General features: G+C 38.9%; 1 protein-coding gene across 1 annotated transcript; it reads left to right on the top strand.

Moving 5' to 3' along the window:
* Positions 1-247: 247 nt before the first annotated feature.
* On the top strand, positions 248-7,401 carry LOC6034933 (transcription elongation factor B polypeptide 3). The gene is made up of 5 exons (XM_038266586.1): positions 248-774; positions 2,895-3,150; positions 3,331-4,901; positions 6,609-6,900; positions 6,963-7,401. The coding sequence occupies exons 1-5, from the start codon at positions 703-705 to the stop codon at positions 7,046-7,048; spliced, it is 2,277 nt and encodes a 758-aa protein (XP_038122514.1). The 5' UTR covers positions 248-702; the 3' UTR covers positions 7,049-7,401.
* Positions 7,402-24,285: the final 16,884 nt, after the last annotated feature.

The following is a 24,285-nucleotide window of genomic DNA, read 5'->3' as shown; positions in this document are numbered from 1 at the left end:
TCCACCCCTGCTCGAATTCAGCACTTCAGCACAAACGTCAAAACATGTAAGGGAGCGTTCTTTTATTACGTAACGCAGTAGGGGGGGAGGGGGGGTCGGAGGCCGTGTTACGCTCCATACAAATTTTAAAAATTTGTATGGAAATTTTGTTACGAGGGGGGGGGAGGGGGTCTAAAAGTCCGATTTTTCGCGTTACGTAATAAAAGAACGCTCCCTAATCGCCTCTCTCGCGCACACGATCCAGTTGTCACTTGTCAGTCTCTGGTCTGTCTGTGGTCGGTCTCCGAGAGTCCAAGTTGCAGCAGCTGGTTATTGGTGAGCGGAGATAGGTCAAAGAAATTTCAAAAGGTAAAGAAATTTCCACCGCGTTCGACGTAAGCAAATAATGGCGTATCGCAGCGACGTGTGGAACCGTGAATAAGTGTTTTGGCTGGTGTTTACGCGTTTGCTCCCGCTGTGTCCCGGGTGCGGTTATTGTTCCTGCGGAAGGTGACGTCGACCATCGGCCTTCCGGATTGACGTTGCAGATTGCTCCGTCAATTTTCACCTTACGGCAAGGGAGAGAAAACGAACCACTATCCGTCGTCGCGTGTGCAAGTGCGTGTGTGCTGCGGAAAAGGTGGTTTTTCTATTCGTCGTGCGGACAGCAGCAGGATCAACTTTGGCCAACCTCGGACGGAACACCTTCCGGCGCTCGCAACAATGACATCGATTGTGGAGAACATCAAGCACTATCAGAAGTCTATCGACAGGGCGTTGAACGATGAGAGCAGGGTAAGTGAATGAGTGTGCGGGGAAGGGGGAAGCACTTTTTTTTCATTTTCAACCCAGCTGGTTTCGGGACATGAAGAGTAGGGGAGAGCCAAGTCATATGGTACAGTGTTGAAGAAGAGGGGATTCGCAGACAAACGGGTTGAAACGGGTGCAGAGAGCAGGCAGCAATGCGGGGTTTGATGATAGTGGGAGAATCCACAAATTGTGGTTGGGTGCATGACGAGAAGCAATTGATAAAGAGGGTGCCACTGCCGGGAAAGTTTAGCTAAGTAGATAATAAAGGATTTTCGAAGAATATTAAAGGCTGAATACTTCAGGTACTGTCAAATTTCTGAGAAATTTTAATTTTGTTAATGCATACAATAAATATTTATGTGTATGCCATATTAAAAGTGGCTATTGAATATTTTATTTTTTCACCAAAACCCTGTATTGTAATTCAAGTGTGTTATCTTTCGCTTTAAACTGTATTTACGACACTAAATGTACGAATTGGGGTGAAAATATCATCACTTTGTTTTAGCAAAGATATATAACGGCATTTTCAAGGTTTATATGACGCGGTCTTTGACCAAACATATACATAATATATAACCTTCAAACTGTATACCTGAATCATGACCAAAAGGCTGTTGTGATTGCATATTGTTATCATATTTTTATTTTATTTTTATAACTTTTTTAAGTTGGCCTGTGAATATCATATTGTAACTAAATCAAACAGTATTATACAATAGTTTTTTGGTAACTGGGCGTTATTTAACTAGGCTGCTTTTTAACTGGGCGCTCGATAACTGGGCCGTAGCCAAGTTAAAAGCAGACGAACGTCAAAAAACCAAAACAAACCGAAATGACCGAGGGGTGGATGGATGCAAAAATCGTGTTCAATAAATAAAAAATGTTTTTCAAACTTTTATTTGATTTCAAGTCACAATTAAAAAATATGAAAAGCAAGCATTGCAAATAAATTTGAGTTACATTTAATTTTACATTTCATCAAAAAAAATATGCATCAGTGTCCCCTACGTTCTCAGCCCAGTTACCGAACAAATACTGTACTCCTGAAAATGAGAACAATCAACACGCTAAACCCTTGAAATTAATAAAAAAAAACAACGATTAGCAGAGGTGGAATCTCCAGGAATCAAGAAATAATAGAATTAATTGTATGGTGTAGGTTTTTGCCATAACGGTATGTAGGTATTTTTTTTATATCTGTGGTTGTCCCTTTCATAAAAACAAAACAAATGGTTTGGTTTATTTTGTTTTAAAATTTTCAAATAAATATTGCCGATGCACCAGCTCTAGGTACAACGAATCCATGTGCCCTCTTCGGGAAAAATGTTCCAGACCATTCCCCTTAGGCCTGACCATACCAGAAGTTGGCGCGTGATTTTCCCAGACCTGTAGGAGCGTTTGAACAAAAAGTTCCAATTTCCCATAGTAATTCCCATGTAAACTTTAACCCTGATGCGCGCAGCCAGTTTACAACGAAATGAGCTGATATTTGACATGAAAGTCCATAGGGGCATGCCCTACAAGGGGAACCATACTAAAACTTGATCGGAGAACTTTTTGAAAAACGTACCCACCCTACTATTTATATTAAAGTCTAGAAGCCGGCAAATTGTAAAAATTGTGGTTTATGTTATATATTAAGGAAAGGTATTTTCAACTACAGATTGTCAAGGGAAACAGATTGGCCAATGTTTGACAGATCCAAACGGGATGGACACCAACCGCCCTTTACGTCCAGCAAAAGTGGCAATGTTGCAAGCGCAAAATATACGTGCCGTACGTGCCTGTGCCGATTTATTTTGCATCGACCAATATGTTGCCCCTAGACAATTTTTATTTCCAATGGGTCATTGATGATCTGACATCCCTAACAATAGTTTCAACCCTTAGACGAAGTTCTTTTTTATGCTCACAGTTTATCTCCAACCAAATATTGTATTTTCTCAGGTCACTCATTCAACATTTGTTGGTCTTTCAGAATCAATGATGTTACCTGAGGCTAGAATTGATTTTTGCCTTCTTTTTTACCGCTGCAACAAATTTGGACCCTAAGCTTACTTCCAGTTCTAATCCTTTCCCTTTTCGCCTTCCCCCACCTTCAGCTGCTGCACTGCATCGCCAAGCTGTACCGGCTGCCTGTTTCCGTACAGCACCTGCAGGAGACCGGCATCGGCCGCACGGTAAACGGGCTGCGCAAGTACGACGGCGAGGTGGGCGTGGCGGCCAAAGCGCTCGTGTCCAAGTGGAAGTCGATGGTAGCGGCCGAGGAGTCCGAGGACGGGGGTGGAGGTGAACAGCAATCCGGGGGGAACAACCATTACGACCAGCAGCAGGATGAGGACGACGAGGACGATGAAGGTAAGCGTGGGAGGACAATGAGTGTACGAGTTTGAAGATTGTTACTTTTATTATAACTTTGACATCACACAATAAAGCGGATTTTTAGTTTATGTTGAATCTGAAGGTGTTCTGTTTGATTGATGCTTGAGAAAAGCTTTGCGACCACGGATTTAGCTTTATTTTCCCCTTTCTCAACAGACAACTATGACGAGTCCCGCCTGCAGGTTGACGAGCAGCCCCAGGAGGAAGAGGCTAACGAAGACTCCGATCAGGACATGCACGAAAATCACGAGTCACCGAGGCAGGAAGCGCGGCGGGAAGAGTATCAACAGGTAGAGGAGGAGGAAGAGGAGGAGGTTGAATCTGAAGAGGAGTCTGCGAAGGTTAGCAAACACAAGCAGGAGGAACACAGGAAGAGTTCATCTTCCAAGTCTCGTGATCGTCACGAGAAAGAGTCTACAAATCACCACAGCAGCAGCAGCAGCAAAAGTCACTCGTCGTCGTCCTCGTCGAAGAAAAGTTCCTCTGAAAGGGATAAAAAGGACAAACACAAAAGTAGTAGTGAGAGGAAATCATCTAGTCAGCAGTCGGGCGGGAAGGAAAGCAGTCACAGTTCGAGCCGGGAAAAGTCGGGCTCGAGTTCCAGCAGCAACAAACATCACTCTAACATGAAAGTGTCCTCCAGTAAGGAGGACTCGAATGGGTACAAAAAGGAAGAAAGCAAGAAAAGACGTACGGAGGAGCAGGACGATTTGAACAATTCTAAAAAGGTTAAAAAGGAAGAATCCAGTGAGAAGAGCAACTCCAAATCAAGCAGTAGAAGTAGCAAATCCTCCAGTAGCAGCAGCAGCAGCAGTAAAGACAAGTCGAAGAAAAGCTCGAGTTCAGAGAAGAAACGAGAATCGTCGTCGAAGGAAAAGTCGCCCCGTTCAGACCATGAGGAGGAGGCGGAGGAAGAGGAAGGTTTGGATAGCTCGGCGGGAGCTAGCTTTGCCGATGCCCTGGCAATGATCGGAATGCCTTCTTCGTCGTCGTCGTCTAAGAAGAAGAGTTCCAGTGATAAACCCAAAAAATCCTCGAGCAGCAGTATGCCTCCACCGGCAGCCAAAGCAAGATCTGAAAAGTCATCCTCACGCTCATCGAGCAGCAGCAGCAAAAGTTCCCGCCATAAGGGATCGAGCTCACCGCAAAGCACGGCCAGCAGCAGCGGCTACAGCAGCAGTTCTTCGTCGTCGACCGTGGCCGCTACTGCACCCGCCTCCCTGTTGGATCGCAACGTGGCGCTCGACCCGTTGCCGGAAGCGTCCGAGATTGTCGAGGCCCTCCCGATTATCTCGCCCCATTACAAACCGATGCCGTTGAACCAAACCGTGATGGGGTGCGTGTTCGGCAGCACCTCCGGCAAACCGCCAAGGTCACACCTGACCGAGGAGGAAGCCCTGGGACACAGCATGCAGTCGAAGAACCAGCGCACCAAAGTTTACTCCGGCGTCAAGACGTACAACGGCAAGGTGCCAAGTCTGTTTGATTCGTGCATCCGAATGCTGCAGGAAAACATCGACCTACTGGATGTGACCGGTGGGGTGCCGTTCGATTTGCTCAAGCCCGTGCTGGATCGGGCCTCGCCGGAGCAGTTGATGAACCTGGAGCACTACAATCCCTACCTGATGGAGGACAGCGACGTGCTGTGGGAGCAGCACTGCAGGAGGCAGTTTCGCACGCAGAAGCGCAAGGAGGAGGAGTGCGAGTCGTGGCGGGAGATGTACATGGTAAGATATACTTGGCCGTTACAGGGTGGGCATTCTAATTCTTCCCCACTTTGCTACAGATTGGACCCAGCCATGTAGCCCAGTCCATTGACTTTAAGTTGAACTAATTTTGAAACGCTATAATTTTTTTAAATTGAACGTTGTAGAACATTGTTACACTGTAAACAATGACCCTTCAAGTTTCAAAAAAAATCAAATCAAATTATTCGCTCTACAGCACTGTCTTGGCGTTTTCGATTGCGAGATGTCTACTCGAAACTTGGTGTTCGTAGGCTTGATTGTTGAGGCAATTGCAAACCTCCTTTTACACCCAAGCTTCCATCTACCCCTGGATTCGAACTGCCGACCTTTGGATTGTGAGTCCAACTGCCTACAAGGGACTCCAACGAGGCAGGACCCAGGGAGACGACTCCTACACCTGAACTGAGCTAACGACTAGGTTAGACCGGGACCAACATTTACTTCCCTGTCCAACGGAAGGCAAATTTTCAGGAAGATGCTGTGTCCTATCCCTCGCCTAGACCAGACCAAAATCCATGATAAAGCTGTCAGACCAAATCTGTCAGACCAAGACTGTCAGACCAAAAAGTAAACAATCTTGGTCGTCGACGTAGGTGCACACAAATCAAGAAAAGAAAAGTTGAAAAAGAATTTTATTTTTCCATTTCAATAACTGGGTTTGGGCTAAAATTGAATGTACGCCAGAAAATGTTTAAACAAAAGAACCCAGTTGACAACAGTTAGCATTTCTTGGAAGGAGGATCTGCCACCGAGTTATGAATTTTTGAAAAAAAATAGTGATTTTTAGAAAAAAATCGAAATTTCATGCGAGATAAAGCGGCTTAAACAAAAAGAAACACAAAAATTTAAGTTTTTTAAGTCTCACCCAAACAGCCCACCATTTTCTAATGTCAATATCTCAGCAACTTATGGTCCGATTTTCAATGTTAAAACATGAAACATTCGTGAAATTTTCCGATCTTTCCGAAAAAAATGTTAAAAAAATGAAATCAGGACTAACATTTTAATTGGGCGTAATATTCAATGTTTGGCCCTTTTAAAATGTTAGTCTTGATTTAAAAATTTTCAAAATACTTTTTTCGAAAAGATCGGAAAATTTCACGAATGTTTCATGTTTTAACATTGAAAATCGGACCATTAGTTGCTGGGATATCGACATTAGAAAATGGTGGGCTGTTTGGGTGAGACTTAGAAAACTTCAATTTTCGTATTTCTTTTAGTTTAAGTCGCTGTATCTCAGCAACCAGAGGTCCAATCTTCAATGTCTCTTAGACAATTTCATAGCAAATTTTCTGAACTTTTCAAAAAAATATGTTTAGAAATGGTCTCTCTTGGTCACTACTTTTAAAAATCGAAAAACTGCAAATATTTCGCTAAAATCAAAATTTCGGTGGCTATATCTTGAAAACAGAGCCTTTTGTCAACAACTCTGTAAAGTACTTTTCAATTTTACATTAAAAAATTATGTCAGATTTAATTTTGCATGAAATTTTGATTTTTTCCAAAAATCACTATTTTTTCAAAAATTCATAACTCGGCGGCAGATTTTTTGACCATTTTTCGCTATGGCTCAAAAGTTGCGGGTTTTTGTCCCCTAACATATATCAAAAAATATCGAAAATCAAAAAATATGTTAACACACCATAACATAACACACCCAAACTAACAATATGGTCCCAATCCCAGCGTTGCTCAGAGGAACGGGACGCGAAGCTGCGTAGCCTTACGCAAAACATCAAAATGTCCCAAGCGGAAAAGGTGGCCCCCGTCCGCAAGACCCAGCTAGCGTACGTGGACAGTGCGGTCAAACCTCCTCGCAGCATCATCAGCAAACAGGCCCGCTACGGAACGGACCGCACGCCGGTTGTTTCACCGGCGGCACGCGTCGCCGCCCTCAAGAGCGCCTCCTCAAACGTGGCCAAGGCTGGCGACAACCGGCTCAGGGTGGCTCCTGGCGTGAGGGATACTGCCCAAGCAGGTAACACATTCTACATCACAGCCGACTTCTGAAGTGATAACACATTTACTTTTTATTTGCAGTTTTCCAACCGATGAAGCCGAAAAAGGCCCCCATGATGACGAAGGTGATGAACTCGATCAAGGGCATCAAAGGCTTCCGGCGATAGGCGGCCGCAGTTGACGCGCTGAACCCCAATTGAATATATAAGTTAATTTATTAGTTGCACATTGAAATTATTTAAATTATTTTCCTTCCTTAGTTTTGTTAGACTTTTTTTCTTTTAATGCCTACAATTTTGCTGTAGTAGAACTCACTTGTATCGATTTGATTGTGGCTGAATGTAGAAACAGCTATCTTTACCGACTTGTGTTTTAGAATCCTTTTTTTTGCTTTTGTCCTTTAGTTGTTTAATTGTATTTGAACATTGTAAATATTTTTTTGTTATGCTTTTCTCCACCCCAGTTGGAGTGGACATTTCATTTATCAAGACTTTTTTCTGAAATAAAGATTCGTAGTCTGGAAAATGTGTTTTTTGATGATCTTTTTGCATTATATGAATGCACAAGCTGATAGTCAAGATCTGGGACACAGAACAGGAACCGGAGAAGTGGAAAGAGATGTTGTAATGTGCTGAGTATGCCATGAATTGCTAAAATTCGGCTGTCGGCGATTAATAAATCATTCTAGTTTGGACCACCAACCTGAACAGTTGTATTATTCCAAACCTAACAATTGGCGACGAAGAAAATACAAGCCTACGTAAGAAGATGTCTCCGGAGTTTGAAGCAAACCTTTTGAAAATTTTGGAGCACCAGTCAAAGCTTCTTCAAGAACTTGCGGCTGCTCGAATTACGGAAGCTTAACCGGCGGACAACGGTCCATCCTACCCGTCCGAACCAGACCGAGTACGTAATCGAGTCCCTGTCAAGCGGGATCCGGGAATTTTGCTACGACCCGGAAGCTGGAGTCACGTTTGAAGCCTGGTTCGCCAAATACGAAGATTTTTTCGCGGAGGACGCTCAAAATCTGGACGACCCGGCAAAGATCAGACTCTTGCTACGCAACCTCGACGAAACCAACACCTGACATGCCGCTCATCAACCAACGCCAGAACGAACAGTTCAATCGCAAACATGGAGCCAAGAAACGCACGTTTGCGGCAGGAGAGGAAGTTTGCGCTGAAATCCACATTCGCAATGACAAGTATTGGGCCAAAGGTGTGGTGATCGAGCGCAAAGGACAGGTGGTGTACAACGTGCTACTGGACGATCCACGACGTCGAGGATTGATTCGGTCGCATGCAAACCAACTACGATCGCGAACAGCAGCTGACGAACCAGTAGTTCAAGCCGAGACCAACCTACCACTAAACGTGCTGTTGGAGGAGTTTGGCGTGAACTGAACTGAAGTTGAAGCAGATGCTGATCCTGTTGGAGGGGAGCTTGAAGAGATGCCGCTCGAGCAGACAACAGTTGCTGAGGATCTACTTTCAGTTCCTGAGGATTTCCAGGCATTTCCAGGACCGTCACGTCCACCAAACCCGGTACCTGTGGAAGCAAAAGCTGTTCCAGGGCCATCCAGACCGCGATACGTTTGCGTTCCAAGACCAAACGTAGACGTGCCTGCTCCAAGGCCGATCGTGCGGAAGAGAGGAATTGAACCTGTAAGCCCAGGACGAGGACCATCCGGCAGAAAACGACGCCTTCCATCGCACTTCCAGCACTACGATCTCTTCTAGGGGGGAGATGCTGAGTATGCCATGAATTGCTAAAATTTGGGTATAAAAGGCGGCTGTCGGCGATTAATAAATCATTCTAGTTTGGACCACCAACCTGAACAGTTGTATTATTCCAAACCTAACATAATGTGAGAACTTTCGAGCTACCACTATCACTGTCACGCGGCCTGCTAAGTGTTGGAGCTTGTCCAATGTACCAATGCCATGTAGGACATTAGGATGTAACATAAATGACTTTTTGGTGGGCATTCAAGGGTTTGTTCCAGTGGGCATACTAAGCCTAAATCCAAAATATGAGCTTGATTGGACGTAACAGGAGCTGGCGCTCCGCCTTTCAATTTTAAATGGGATTTAACCCGTAAAAAAAGATTTTTTCAAAAATGTCACTTTTTGAGGCATTTTGGCCACTGAAGCGTTTATTTTCAACATCATTGGCGTGTAGGCCAGATCCTTGCGCATCTTTTGGTATATATAACATTGAAATTTGGAGCACCCTGGAGCTCGGTACAGACCTTCAAAGTTTGGCATTTTTTCGAAAAATCGGCCCCGGCAAAAAGACCCAATGTCACTCCTGATGACGGTACTAGATGTCACCACAAAATAAGCAGCTTCTTATTTTTTTAACTTTAACGGAACGCCCCTACATACCCATTTGTTCGTGGACACGTTCTAAAATGATTCAGCGCTGGAAAATAGATTTTGAATTGTTTTCAGTCGATTGCACTTCTAATTTCATTCAAATTTCTAAGCTTGTATTAAAAAAAATAGTTTACGTCAAAAATAAACTTTTCGACTTTATCAAGGTTTTCAACAAAAAGTGTCCACGTGGTTGGTCCCAGAAGAGTTTTTAACCGGCGAAGTTTAAATCAGTGGAGAGTGAAGACAAACAATTGCGATTCAATGCTTGTGAATCGTCCCACTATAACGTCATGATTCAAATTCCCGGACGCTTCGAAACCCGGACACCTCATCTTGTTTTATCAATTATTTGGATATAAGTTTGCATTATAAATGTCATGTTATTTGATGAATTCTAACATCAACTTTCATTTAAAGTTTGTTTGAACGCTGTAGTTAATGTCAAAACAGTTGAATAAAATAAAATTATAAGATTACCAAGAATGCGAAACATTTCACGTGAAATATTTCATAGGCATCTGAAGCACCGGGAAGGCAAAGCAGAAATTTATGGTTTTGATTTACTTAAATTCAAGCAAATTTTTATATAAAATATCGATTGTTTTGATGTTAACAGCTTATTTGAGACCTGAAGAATTCCATTGACTAACATTTCAGTCCAAATTTGTGCGATTCATTAGCAACATCGAGTGTCCGGAATTCGAAGCAAAAGTGTCCGGATTTCGAATCAGCTTTTATCAGTGTCCGGGATTCGAAGCACAACAAGTCATTTTAATTATCAAATTCTGATGACAATGGTTAGAAAAGACATATTTTGTATGCATTCTCTTGAAACTGACTGTTAATACTGCATCTTAATGATATTTCTTCATTTCCAACTTATTACATGTTTTTTTGTCAGCTATAACAAAAATGATATGCTAGTGAGTGTTCGGATTTCGAATCATGACGGTGATTCATCATGCGGCACCATTAAAATGACAGCATAATATGCTATTGTATGGCATTTTAAAGGAGACGCTTTATCAGCTACAAAAGAGCGCTGAGCTCCTTTGATGGAAATCTTCGACTTCTTCCTGACCACGAACAAAAGGCTTTCAAAATCAACCAGTTAAGTGAGCACATTTCTGAAAAGTCTCTAAACAAGAAAAACGCATTTACACCGGAAAAGGAAGCAATCGTTATCGACGTTCAAACTTTCCTCGGTGCCATTTCCCAGCGCCATAATCGTTCAATCTATTAGGCGCTGTTTAGCATCCATCATCCACGCCAAGTTCCCTGGAAAATTCAACCTAAACAACGTAGCAACGAGAAAAAAAAGTGAAAAATCACCGATGACAATTTACAGAGTAATAAATTCACGTTTTTTTTGTCGTACTTCACTCCAGGGCACGTGGCGTGGTCCTGCTCCGCGTGAAACCGCGTGGCGTCTCGACGTTTCAGTTTTTTTTGTTTTGCTTTCGCGTTTACGCCTCTTTCAGGTCTGCGTCGTCGTCATCGTTGTCGTGTGGCAATAAATTTTATTACACGCTACAAGCACGCAGGTTCTACCTTTTTTTTAGTGGGGTGGGGTGGCTTTCCCAAGATTTGAGCGATGTTGGGGGGTGGTGGTTTGGTTGGGGGACAGTCAAAATTGTTTTATCGTCCACGCAGAGTTTTGACTGATATCCGCACAGTACTGAGTCCATTGAATTCGAACATGCTTTTTTATAGTTTAAAGGAGACGCAGGGTGGGTGGAACTGATTGACTCAAACATGAGGGTTATGTTTATTCTTACAATGCAAATTTTGTAGAAATTTATCAACATAACAATTCGACACAGGATACAACAGGCTATCAGTAATGCACATTGTAAGAAATGTAGATGTATAGTTAGGTTAAGGGGTTACATACATGTAAATCGACAAAAAAGTCAGAGGTTGGTATGAGCACACACTTCAACTTTTTTGCCTTTCTTACTAAAGAAAGGTATAGGTTTTTAAATCTGTTTTCAGGGCATTAAAATATACATTTTCATTAACTAATAAAACAAATTTGAAGACATTTGGGTGTAACATTGCCGAGATAAAGCGAATTGAAGTTAGCAGTTTAAAAAAACGGGTGCCACGATATCTCAGCACTGCCTTGACCACACTTGTTAAAAATTTAGGTGAAGACTCGTTAAACCGATCTCGTGTGCATGATCAAAGCCAAGTTAAAAAAATTAAAAAAAGATATTTTTTTTGTGTTTTTCATAGACAAAATCGACAGTTTTTGAATTTTGTACTTAAAAAATGAAAATTTAAGAATCAAACTTCGTCATGCACACGGGATATGTCTTGAGAGTCTTCACCTCAAATTTCACCCGCAAATCAACTCGGTGTTTAGAGAAAAACATTCAGAAAGTTGACAGTTCGCTTTGCGCATGGCCAAATATTGAGCTCAAATCGCCTGTAACCTCAGTTTAATCATGAAATATCCTCATAAACCTTTCAGAAAATATTGGAAATCACGACTTTGGCGGATTTAATAAATTTTCAGTAATAAAAATTTTGTGATTTCGATGCCAACATTTCAAAAAGCATCATGTACAAACCATGCGTTTTGAGAAAAACGCATTTGAATGTTGAGCATCCATTTTCAATTACCATTTTTATATAAAAGCAAAATAAGATGTTCTAATGATAACAAACGATGAAAAACGTTGCTTTTGTTGATACTTGATCATCCATATTCAATAAAACATTATTTCCGTAATTTTGTTTGAGAAAAACAAACATAACTTCTTTTGAAATCACCAACGTCGATATCACCCTGCTGTCACTGAGGGGGGCGCTTTGTTATGATTCGTTTTTCTTCGCCGAATGTACATGGCGCTTTTTTCATGTTGCTTTTTTTTCGTCACGAGGTTTATGTAGCCTTTTGTTTGACAGGTTGACAGGGCTATATAAACAGGGACTGCTGATGGCAGAGATTTTGTTTATGTTACTTTATTTAAAATCATGATTAAACAGACTTTACTGAAGTAACTTTTGCTCATTTTTGGTGGAGAGGTAGCTTATTAGAAGTACTTTCAGAATATACAATAGCCCAGAAAGTGTCAAAATGTACATGATGCCTTTTGAAATGTTACCGTCGATTTACTACATGTATGTACCCCTTAAATTCCAAAACCCGCCAACCTCCTCTGTAAGGCAACTCCGCAGTAATTTGATGCTTAAAAAAAGAAGAAGCAAAACGTGGTGTGAGGGATTGGCGGTTTCATGCACCGCGACAAACAGACGGTTTGGGCTAAACTCGTCGTCGTCGTATGCCAGAAAAATTCGCACGCATAACTTTTCCGGCCTGTCACCACGATCATTCGTGCCGCGGAAAGAAACGCGCAATATATGGCTTTTCCCCGACCCTCAGCCACTTTGTTCCACCTTTGAGGCGTTAGACCGTTAGACTTTTCGCGTGCTGCCAGATTGAGATGAGTTTATTTGCTACTGAAACACTGCAGGATTGGCGTGGGAGTGTAGGATTTTTCGTCCTTTGATAAGCGTGTAGGTGTGTGATTTCTGAAATTGTGATTTGTTACCAAATTGTGGACAATTTATTCATGGTAGCTCATGACATGCGGAATTGCCGGGGATATTTTACTTTGATTGGCAGAAGCCAAATATAAATTCAGGTTCATTTAAGATCTGTTTTCCTTGAAGATATTTATTTGAAGTCATTACATAACTTTAAATGAAAAACTTGTTCATTGTAATTGATAACTAGCCCTACAGTGATTTTTCACGGCAAAAAAAAAAAAATGAAATTACGCGGCATGCCAATTTAAAAAACATTGGAATTTCACGGAAATTTCACGGTTCTCTAAAATCTACTTAAAATAAACGCACAAATGTGTACTTTTGGAATAACTGAGTATAGGAATTTACTGCAGAAGATAGCAGTTGTTAAAGATACAGAATATAACCCATGACAAAAAAAATCATGACAGAAAAAATTATGAGCTCAATTTCGTAAATTTTTTCAAACTTTTTATCAGTAGAATTAACGACTCAGCCAACCTGTTTTTGCTGAGATCTAGAAATTTATTTTGCAAAATTATCTATTAAACAAATACATACTTCACTAAAAGTAGAAACAGTAAAATAAGAGAAATGAAATTTTGTTTGCTGCCGTGGTTTTTAGAAAGGAGAAATGTGAGTTTTTCAAATAAGTTTAGGCAAAATTTGTTTTATAACAGCTTTTTAACCATTTGTTATCAATAATTTCAAAAAATTAAAAAAGACTGAAGTGTGCGTAACGAAACTATTGGCACTACGCCCCCCGGGGCATGGCCTTCCTCTAACGTGGGATTTCTGCTCCAGCGCCTCTGACGAGACAGGAGAAACCGGGACCGACGTTTTACTTCACCATCCGATAGAAGCTCAGTGGATAAGGCGGGAATCGAACCCGCGTCTCATAGCATCATCGGGATCGGCAGCCGAAGCCGCTACCCCTGCGCCACGAGACCCACCCAGTGTGCGTAACAAATTTTCTTAATTTTCTTATACTGTATTTTAAATAAAATTGAATTGAAAAAAACTTCATTTATGATAAAAATATTATTTTTTTATACTTTGCTTGCGCTTGCAGCGTCATTTTGACAAATTTTTTAGAGATTTTAAAAATAAAATGGTTCAGACAGTGCCGTTTTGTCGTGCATTGCACTGCCCACCATTGAAAAAACGGCTAATATCCACTTTTGGCAAAAACGAGATATTAGCACCAGGTGGTAGAGGATGAACGCATCTTCTGGAACTTGAATTTCACTGAAATAGTGTTTAGACTTGGCTGCCGATGCGAAAAACCAAACGGCTAATATGCCACTCTTATGGGAAATTGCCTTGACGGAGATTTTGTGACAAACACTAAAACGCGATTTTCTCGGAATACTTGATTTGGCATAATAGCCGAATTTTCAATTATGGGCAGTGCTGCAGTCTTAAATAACATTCTCTCATATTATTTTTTTTAATTTGCGCAATAAAGAAAAAAATCATGTTTGCATATTCTATTATTCATGACATGTTCAATCCCAAACCTGTTTTGCTGGAAATTTAAAATTAATTATTTGCATTTCTTAAAACTTTGTTATAAGCGTAATTTCAAAAATGTGTTCCAAAATGACTGTAAAAATCATGTGCTCCACTCCATGAATCAATAAATCAATATTTAAAAACACTGAGGAGGAGCAATTTGGCGATAATTTTACAATTTTTCACGTGCAAGGGCAAATTTCACGGATTACATGGCTTTCGCGAAATCGCGAAAAATCACTAGCCCTATTAACATTCCAACGCCCAAGGCTCCAAAAAAGTTGGCACGGTAACTTCAACTCGCTGGTTCTCGGGCATAACTCAACCAATCAAGATGATTCTTCTTTCTAGTGATTTGTTAGGATGTCTAGATGATTCTAGAACTTTAAAGAACTTAATTTGATCAAATCTGTAATTTTTGCGATCAAAAACATCGTTCCAACTTTGTTTTACGCGTGTAAAAAAAAATCGCCAAAAATTCCGCGGAGGCAGTCGTTTTCAAAAAGGTGGAACGATGTTTTCGGTCGCAGAAATTACAGATTTGTTCAAATCAAGTTCTGCAAAATTTTAGGATCATCTAAACATTCCTACAAATCACTGGAAACAAGAATCGTCCCGATTGGTTGAGTAATGCCCGAGAACCAGCGAGTTGAAGTTACCGTTCCACCTTTTTTGGGAGGCTTGGGTGTCCGTGTAAGTTGGACATGCGTTGGGCGTTCCAGTGTTAATAAGTTTGTTTCAGTATAGTCAGTAAATAAAATTCCCTCATTCTGATTATCGACAAAAGTAAACGGAAACATTCTATTGAGCATGGCAGAAAACTTTCGCAAGCTGGATAAAAGCCTTGAATTAATGTGGGCTCAAAACGAAGGCCACCTTATCATTTGCCATTCAACTGTCGACTCCTGTTTGTGAAATTAGAATACACAGCAGATAGTGAAAAATGCAGATAAGTTTTCCGAGTTTGCTTTTATTTATATTTCAAAAGTTTACTCTTATTCATCATAGTAGCAGCGGGTATCATCACGGGAAAAGATGCTGGCGATGCCTCGGGTGAATCTGATACGATGAAAGGAAAGGAGACGGAAATTTTCTTCAACTTTGGATTAATCATCCTTGATCCTTTGACAGGCTTTAGTTTGTGACAGGTTTACCCGTTGAGATGGATTCAGTAAGTAGAATAAGCTATCTTTTCATCTTATGAGTTTTTATTTCCAATTTGGGGAGTAATGTTCTCAGATAGTTCAGAGATTTATTTTTCAATCCAGTTCTAGAATTATTAAATTTCAATTGAGTTTTATTAGTGGAAAGTTAAGTTACAAAACATTCTTTTGCAGTACCGTGACATTGGTAACCGAGGTAACTTTGATAGGTATGAGATTTTCCAGCAAAATAAAGAGTACAAATTAAATACATAAGGAATGTTTTGTTAATTCAAAAAGGATCTTCAAATATATAGGCATTTTAGTAAAACAAATTTCATACAAAATGTGAAATCTTGTGATTCGTGCTTTGAATTCAGTTGAAAATGCAATATGAAAAATTGTGACTTTTTGACAAATTTTACCTAAAATTTATATGTAGGGGAGAGTGGGGAGACTTGATCCCCTTTTTTTGTATCGCACATAACTCTGTCAATTTCTCACAAAACTATGATCTTTTTGCATGAATTGAAAGCTTAAACGTTCAACTATGTTTGGCTGATAAGGGTATTTCATCAGATAAACGCTTTGAATCATGCCAAGCGTTTTAAACAAATATTTTAAACCGGCATTTTCAAAATGTTGGGGGTAACTTGATCCCCCTTTCAACATGTTTCTTATTCATCCAAACTTTTAATTTTCTATAAGTTACAGCTATTTCACATTAAACCTGTAACAAGTTTAGCATGCAAAATATTTAAAAACATAAAATTTTCTTTTTTAGACCAAAATTGAGCACGTTTACAAAAGCTGGTAATTTTTGTTTACAAAACTTTTGAAAAATGGTTCAAACTGCAGTAAGTTATATACTAAACTAAACTATACTAAAGAAAACTATGTACGAAAACCCAGCCCAATTATTTAATCTTGAGGCTGATTCCAGTTACTGTAAAAATGCAGGGATCAAGTCTCCCTAAACGCACTTTTTTAAACAATTGATTGTAAAAATAGTATGACGATAAATTTAAAGTCAAATGCGTAAGGGTTTTGGAGTTGATATGTTTATCAAACAATTCATGTATAAAAAATATTTTTTTGAATAATTTTTGAGTGTTTTCTATACTTATCAAAACAAAGAAAAAAGATCTCTTGGAAGTTTTTTGCAGCAATTTTTAGAAAAATGTGTGTAACTCAATCTAAACATTTTTTATTTTTTTCTTTGTTTTCTACAATGAGTTTTAGTCAATTTCGCACAACTTTCTAGAACAAAGCTAATTGTTTTACGCACATGCTGACGAGATACAGGCTTGGGATCAAGTCTCCCCGGGGATCAAGTCTCCCCACTCTCCCCTATATTGTTAAAAAAGCATATGAGCAACTCTCTACAAAATCGGCCGATTTCGACCATTTTTATTTTTTGTATTTTTTGATTTGGGTCAAACTTTGTGGGGGGCTTACCTATGACCAAAGAAGCTATTTTGTGTCATTGGTTCACCCATACAAGTCTACATACAATTTTGGTAGCTGTCCCGCCCGTGTGGATCAATCGGACCGCGCACTGGATTCACAATCCAGAGGTCGCCGGTTTGAATCCCGCGGCGGGCGCTCTAAAATTCTTTGTGTAAATATGGGTATTCGGCGCCGTCGCTCCGTGCCATACTTTCATACACTTAGGAGCCCAGGGCGGCGAAGTCCTTGTAGATAAAAGGAAGACACTAGTGGTTGGTACTTGCAATGGTGGCCGACAGCTATAAAGTCAACTTCGGGAGCGTTCTTTTATTACGTAACGCGAAAAATCGGACTTTTAGACCCCCTCCCCCCCCCTCGTAACAAAATTTCCATACAAATTTTAAAAAATTTGTATGGAGCGTAACACGGCCTCCGACCCCCCCTCCCCCCATACTGCGTTACGTAATAAAAGAACGCTCCCTTCGTTTTTTTTCCATACAAAAATGGTACGTACATATTCAAAAAGCTGTAACTTTTGAGTGAATTTTCTGATCAATTTGGTGTCTTCGGCAAAGTTGTAGGTATTGTTGAGGACTAAAGATAAAGAGAAAAAAATAGATACACGGAAAAAAATTGCGGATTTTTTTATAAACTTTTTTTTTACAAAAACTCAATTTCCCAAAATACGTATTTTTTGACTTTCGAAAAAAATATATAAAAAAAAATTAAATCAAGAATAGCATTTTAAATTGGCGTAATATCCAATGTTTGGCCCATTTAAAATGTAAGTTTTGATTTAAAAATTTACAAAATACTAAAATACCTACAACTTTGCCGAAGACACCAAATTGATCAGAAAATTCACTCAAAAGTTACAGCTGTTTGAATATGTACGTATGTAGCTACCAACATTGTATGGGGACTTGTATGGGTGAACCAATTTGGTCATAGAAAATGCCCCCACAAAGTTTGAGCCAAATAACAAATACAAATAAAATTCATTTCCGTTTTTGGTAAAGAATTGCTCATATAAATTTATCTAACCAAATTGGATTTTTTTTCTTATACCTTTAAACCTAAGCGATGGTAAATTTAACGAAAAAAAATATTAACGCATATTGAAAAATATATTTTTTTTTCAAAAACGACATTGCGTGGACAACCCCAGTAGGGGATATTTTATCCCCGGGGACATTTGATTTCAAGCCTGTATCTCGTCAGCATGAGGGTTAAAAAATAGCTTTGCTCTAGAAAGTTGTGCGAAATTGACGAAAACTCATTGTAGAAAACAAAGAAAAAATAAAAAATGTTTAGATGAGTTACTCACTTTTTTTTTCTAAAAAGTGCTGCAATAAAACCCCAAGAGATCTTTTTTCTTTGTTTTGATTTAAATCAAAATTTATCTAAACAAATATTTTTATACACGAATTGTTTGATAAACTTATCAACTCTAAACCCCATACGCATTTGACGTTAAATTTATCGTTATATTATTTTTACAATCAATTGATCGAAAAAGTGCGTTTAGAGAGACTTGATTCCTGCATTTTTAGAGTCACTGGAATCAGCCTCAAGCTTAATCAATTGGGCTGGGTGATCGTACATAGTTTCCATTAGTACACCTAAAGGAAAAATATATCTCAAAATCTGCAACATTGGATTTGCTGCAGAAAATGTCATATTTTATAACATTTTTTGCAGCAAGCCCGTAGATCATTTTTGCTCGCGTGTAAAAATTTCAGCGATCTGCAGTTCTCACCAACACATGTAATGCTGGCCCGTCCCCGAGCAACACTCTAAAGAGAAGCATATGTTGGTGCTCTTTCACTCAATTTTCATCAAGCGTCCATGGCGCGGTGGTAGCGTGTCGGATCAATAACCAAGAAGTTGATGTTTCAATCCTCATTCTGTTAGGGGTTTTTTTTTGTGAAATGCAACCAAAAAGCCGTCGGTAATGTCGATTATTGTCGGTAACGGGCAAAAATGTCATACTCCTATATCGCAAAAAATGCATGAGGACAGATTTCATGCAGATTCTGATGTACTTTCATGCCGCCATGCATCACAATCATGCGACTGCCAGTTGGGTGTATAGTTGTACATAACTTACTGCAGTTTGAACCATTTTTCAAATGTTTTGTAATTTATTAATTAACAATAATTAACATGCTTAATTTTGGTCTAAAAAAGAAAATTTTATGTTTTTAAATATTTTACATACTAAACTTGTTTTATTTTGGACACAAACGTTTTGGTTTTACGTAAAATTGCTGTAACATATCAAAAAATAAAACTTTGGATAAATTTGAAACATTTTGCTTAAGATTTCTTCAAAATGTTGAAATGGTGAACTAGTTACTCCTAACATTTTGAAAATGCCGATTTAAAATATTTTTAAAAACACTCAATTCTTGCAAAAAGTTCATGGTTTTGTGAGAAATTGACAGAGTTATGTGCGATACAAAGAAGGGGGTCAAGTCTCCCCTTTCTTCCCTAAATGTTTAAAAAATAATAATCTTGTGAACAACCTCAACAGTTGAAAATATTCCAAAAATAAATTGAAATCATATCAATGTCTCTCCAGTTTACGGTACATAAGTTCTTCCGGAGCTCGGATCCAGTTAAACTTTTGATTCAATTCCAGAAAATTATTTTGGCAAAACATTTTTATTCGATTTTGATGCTGTCGCATGGGGACATCAACAATACCAATGGCGTCAGCATTCCTCATGTTTTTGATACTTCTTGTAATAGCATATGAGATTTCACCAAATCTGTTTTCCTCATTTCAACGGATCCTCATTCGTAAAAACCATTTGGATATGAAAGCTGATTTAAGAGCTCAATTCATGATTTTTAAAATTTTAATCACAAGACTAAACTACAAGACTGTTTGATTTTTTCAAACAAATCCTCAGCATTTTTATGATGATTGGAATTGTTGATGGTATATAAAAAAATCAGAACAGCAAAAATAGTGATAAAACGTAATCGTCTCATTATAGGTTGACATGCCCCCGACATTCCACGAAAAAGCAATAAGGCGACAACAATCTCAAGTCTACACAAAATCTCTGTGTGTGGGTTGTTCCAGGTAATTCTTTCCTTTTCGTTTCCGTTCAACAGAATGGCGCAGTTTTTCCCCGGCGCGCGAAACCTAATTAAAACGTAGAAAATGGCGCGACACAAACAACACGACGGCAGCTATTTTTCCGGCTGGAAGGAAAATTTGTTTAATTAAAGCGTGCTTGCATACGCTACATCACGTGGCTCGTTCTTTTGTTTCTTGCTCGCGGAGACGAGGCCAAATTGATTAAGTGTAATTAAAATTTGCTACCAATTTGGGCTAGAATGCTTAGTTGAATGAGAGTTGGGAAAGAATGGAAGCCGTGCTTTAGCTGCAAGGTTTCCCGGTGGTTTCTCGTTTGAAGTGGGATAATATGTATTGTGATGATGATTTATGAGTGCAACATTTCTTGAAAAATTCAGTTTACGGTTTTCTTAACAGTGCAATGGGCAAGTTCAGCTCTTACAGTTCACGTAGTTTGTTCTGCAAACCCCATATGAAAAAGTAAATTTAAGTAAATTTGGTCTTCGATAGGCATTTTTTTGCTTTCAAAAATTTGATTCAAGTTATGTATATTTTAAATTTAGCGACAGTTTATCACGAAATTCGATTACAATTGAACAATTCAAGAGAATGTTAACAAAACACTTTCTTTTGATCAAAGAAAACTTTTTTGCATACAACAACAACAATTTTACAATTCCTCTCAATAATTATACCTTGAACCAAGTGATGGTATAAATGATTTGCTGATTTCTATAATGTTTAAATTTTTGCACCCAAGCCCCCCACAAACAAAAATACTGGCTACGGGTTTTTCAAAGGAATCAAGTATTTGGAAACAATATTTGAAATGACTCAATAAATTTAGTTTGACATTTAAAAATATAAAAAAAAACTGACAAAATGTCGTTTTTTTAAACAAATATTTAGGCAATGTGACATTGCACTGATCATAAACGTTGAAATTAAGTTCTATTTTCATATTGGGTTTTCATTAGCATTGTTGTTGTTTAAAGATGCTAACTTTTATTTGATAAACTTAATCAAATAAAAATGATTAAAAAATATTATAAAAATTTTGGTGAAATGCATGCCATTAAAATCATCCAATATGTATTAGAATTATTAATTTCATAAACAGCCTCTTCATTTTCAAATATGTAAAACAAAACAAAAAACATTGAAAACCCTTGCATTTGAAGGCATTTTTGAAAAATTATTTAAGAGTTAGAAAATCATTTTCGAACACATATACTTAAGATTCCTGATTTTTCTCGACTTTTTGAAAAAAATTCCAACAATGCTCAATTGATTTTTTTACATCATAAACTTATTTCGTTCATTAAAAGCATAAAAAATCATGAAGAACTACCGTCATGTAACTAGAGTAAAATAGTAAAGAGATGGACTCTTACAGAAAATGTTGGTTTGAATCTGGGAGATGTAAAAATCTGTGTTTAGGTCAAATCCGTTATAAGAACGTTGTCTTTTGAAAATCGTTGTCAAAATCCCGGCAGTTTATTTTTTATTTTTCTTGTTTGGGCGTACGGAACATATTGTTTTCACGAAAGTCCTGTGAATCACGCCAAACCATCCAGCCTAACTCACATCACAGTGGATTGTTTCTGGGAAAACCCCACGGGATATGAAGGTTGTTATATTGTGTACAAACAATAATGTTTGCTTGCCTTCAGTTGTGTACCGGAAAAGCCCAACATCTTCAACACTTCCCGACAATGGAAGGGTCCAATGAAGACGTTCTAACAGAGCTATGTCAACGTTCCTGAAAAAAAGAAAGAATAGAGCAATGATGGAAAGCCCAAGTGATCATTATGTATTTAATGTCGTTATCGGATTGAACCATTCCCTGTCCTTGCAGCTAGAATGAAGATGTCCCGTGCCCTGAAGGTATACGGGAAAAGTCACACAGATCGAAAGGGAATTTCCTAATTTGATTGGATACTCGTTTGCCCGGGGGTGGGGGGTGTAATGGGTTGGTTAAACATGTTCACAACACAATAAGGTCGACGAAGGGTTCTTTATCGTAAATGAAGAACAATAACAACGCTCAATTAAGATCGGTCTCTGAAGATGAATGATGGGGATGAATGAGTCTGTAACAGCTTGATAAGACTAATTTACCAGAGTTGAGTGTTTTATGTAAGCTTCGTCGATTAAATTTGATTGAATGTTCAGTCCGTTTTTGATTCCGCCATATCATAGTGACACTTTAATAAAACATGAAGAGGTAAAAAAACTTGACAAAAGCGTCAAAAACATTTGCATTACTTTCATAACGATGTCGAAAAGCCGGCTATATTCACCTAGTTAAACGAAAGGTCGATTATAACGGTCTGGAGATGAAGGTTGGATAATTACTTGGGTCTATCCAGGCGACATTAATCGGGACTGGCGAAAAAGTATTTTTTTTGTTAATTTTGTGCACCCGTCACCTGGTGTGATAAGGGAAAAGAATTATAAACGTAGATAGGGGTCTACTTGATACTCAGATAGCAGCCTGCAGATTTGGTTCGATGATTCTGAATGGAAACGTTTTTGCTGACTCCCACTTTAAAAATATTAGAACCAGAGTGATATTGAAATGCACGTGAAACAATTAGGCATAATAAAAATAACATTCCTGTTAAATAAAATTATACTTTTGATTTCCCTAATTAAATACTTCCATAAATGAAGCACCTATACGATCTTTTTTTCGATCGGATACATTTTTGAACGCAAATCACTTCCTCAGGATAAAAATTGGGAAAGCACAACGAAAGACAGCGATGACTGTGGGGCAGGGAAAATCCAATTAAAAAGTTTGGCATTTCTTCCGCTCCACAAAACGCGCGTAGCATTCTCTAGGAGCAAAGCCCGGAATAATTGCGCGCCAAACCGAAGTCGAATCCTTTTCTATTTCACCAAACCAATCACAAGCAGAGATAAAGCCAGAGAGAGAGCAAACTGAACAAAATGTATTAAAAATTGTATTTTCTTCAATTTTTATAATTTTTTGTATAGAATCGATTTCACAGATTTGAGAAAAAGTTGGATTTATGTTACGTGGTAAAATTCTAATCTTTTTTTTTCTGTGTACCAAAAGCGCTTGGAATGGACCATTCGAAAGCTCTTTTCGGTAGGAATGTTAGAGGGAAAAGCTCAGAGAAGTTGTCGGTACAAGAATGGCAATGAAATTGTTCAAAAGTGGTACAACAGAAAAATACTGTTAGTGCTGATGCGTCAACGGAGTCGTCCACGGAAAAGGCAAAATAACGTTTTCTCTGTCGCGTTTAATCACTTTTTTCGCGCTCGTTGGAGACATTGTTGGCTCGATGTCGTGCCGTTGGGGATGGGGTTGAAAATACGGGTGGTTGATACACATAAAAACAGGCAGGGAATCACAAGTTTGAAAAGAAAAAATCTCCCTGTTTGGCTTCGGATGAGTGGGGACTAGGGTGCCCAGAATATGGGACTTTTTCTCAAAACCTCGCTCCACAAGCTGAATATTGTTCCTTGACCTATTCTAGGACTCTGGACCAAATATGAGCAAAATCGGTCATCATTTACCCATTGATACTCGGAGGTGAAGTTTGTATGGGAAAAATCGAAAAATGTATGGAAAATCCAAGTTTCTTACGGTTTGGTCTGCACGGTGCGCTACTTCCATCCGAATATTCCCAAAAGTGAGATTCTTAATGAAAATTTAAAGCTTTACAACTTTGTAGAACATACCAAAGCTGTAAAACTCGATCCTGAAAAGTTATTAGCGATTTAAAAAAGTCATTTTTGTATGAAAAACATTTTTTACACCAACTTTAGGCTCGGGTATCAATGGGTTAATCTCATCCAATGTCGCTCAAAATTTACACAGATGCTTAAAATAACCCAAAAAACCGTTTTCCGCTTGTGGAGCAGGGGGTCATTTTTCTGGGCACCCTAGTGGGGACGCTACAGCGAAAAATAGCGAAAACTTTAATTAGAGCGTAAAATGATGTTCTACAGTTCTCGTCGTGGGGCAAATTGATGCTATCTATACCGACTTGATAGAGGGTGATGATTGAAAATGGGTTACAGGCAAGAGGGACGGATTGCTCTTTTGCACTGAGGAATGTTGATCGATAGTGATTGGAAAAGTTGAGACTTTGGAGGGTCGTGGGAGATGAAAATGTTTACCTGAAGTATTTGAGGTGGAATGCTGGATTGAATTTCTAGAAATTTCTGGCATCACATTTTTTGTTTTCTCCAAGCCATCGAATAATCGCCGAAATATATTACAGTCCAGATTCTATCCAGATTTGCAAACAAAGATG

This window comes from Culex quinquefasciatus, chromosome 1 (assembly GCF_015732765.1).
Source record: "Culex quinquefasciatus strain JHB chromosome 1, VPISU_Cqui_1.0_pri_paternal, whole genome shotgun sequence".
NCBI classification, from domain to species: domain Eukaryota; kingdom Metazoa; phylum Arthropoda; class Insecta; order Diptera; family Culicidae; genus Culex; species Culex quinquefasciatus.
This window is presented reverse-complemented; position numbering and strand designations above follow the sequence as displayed.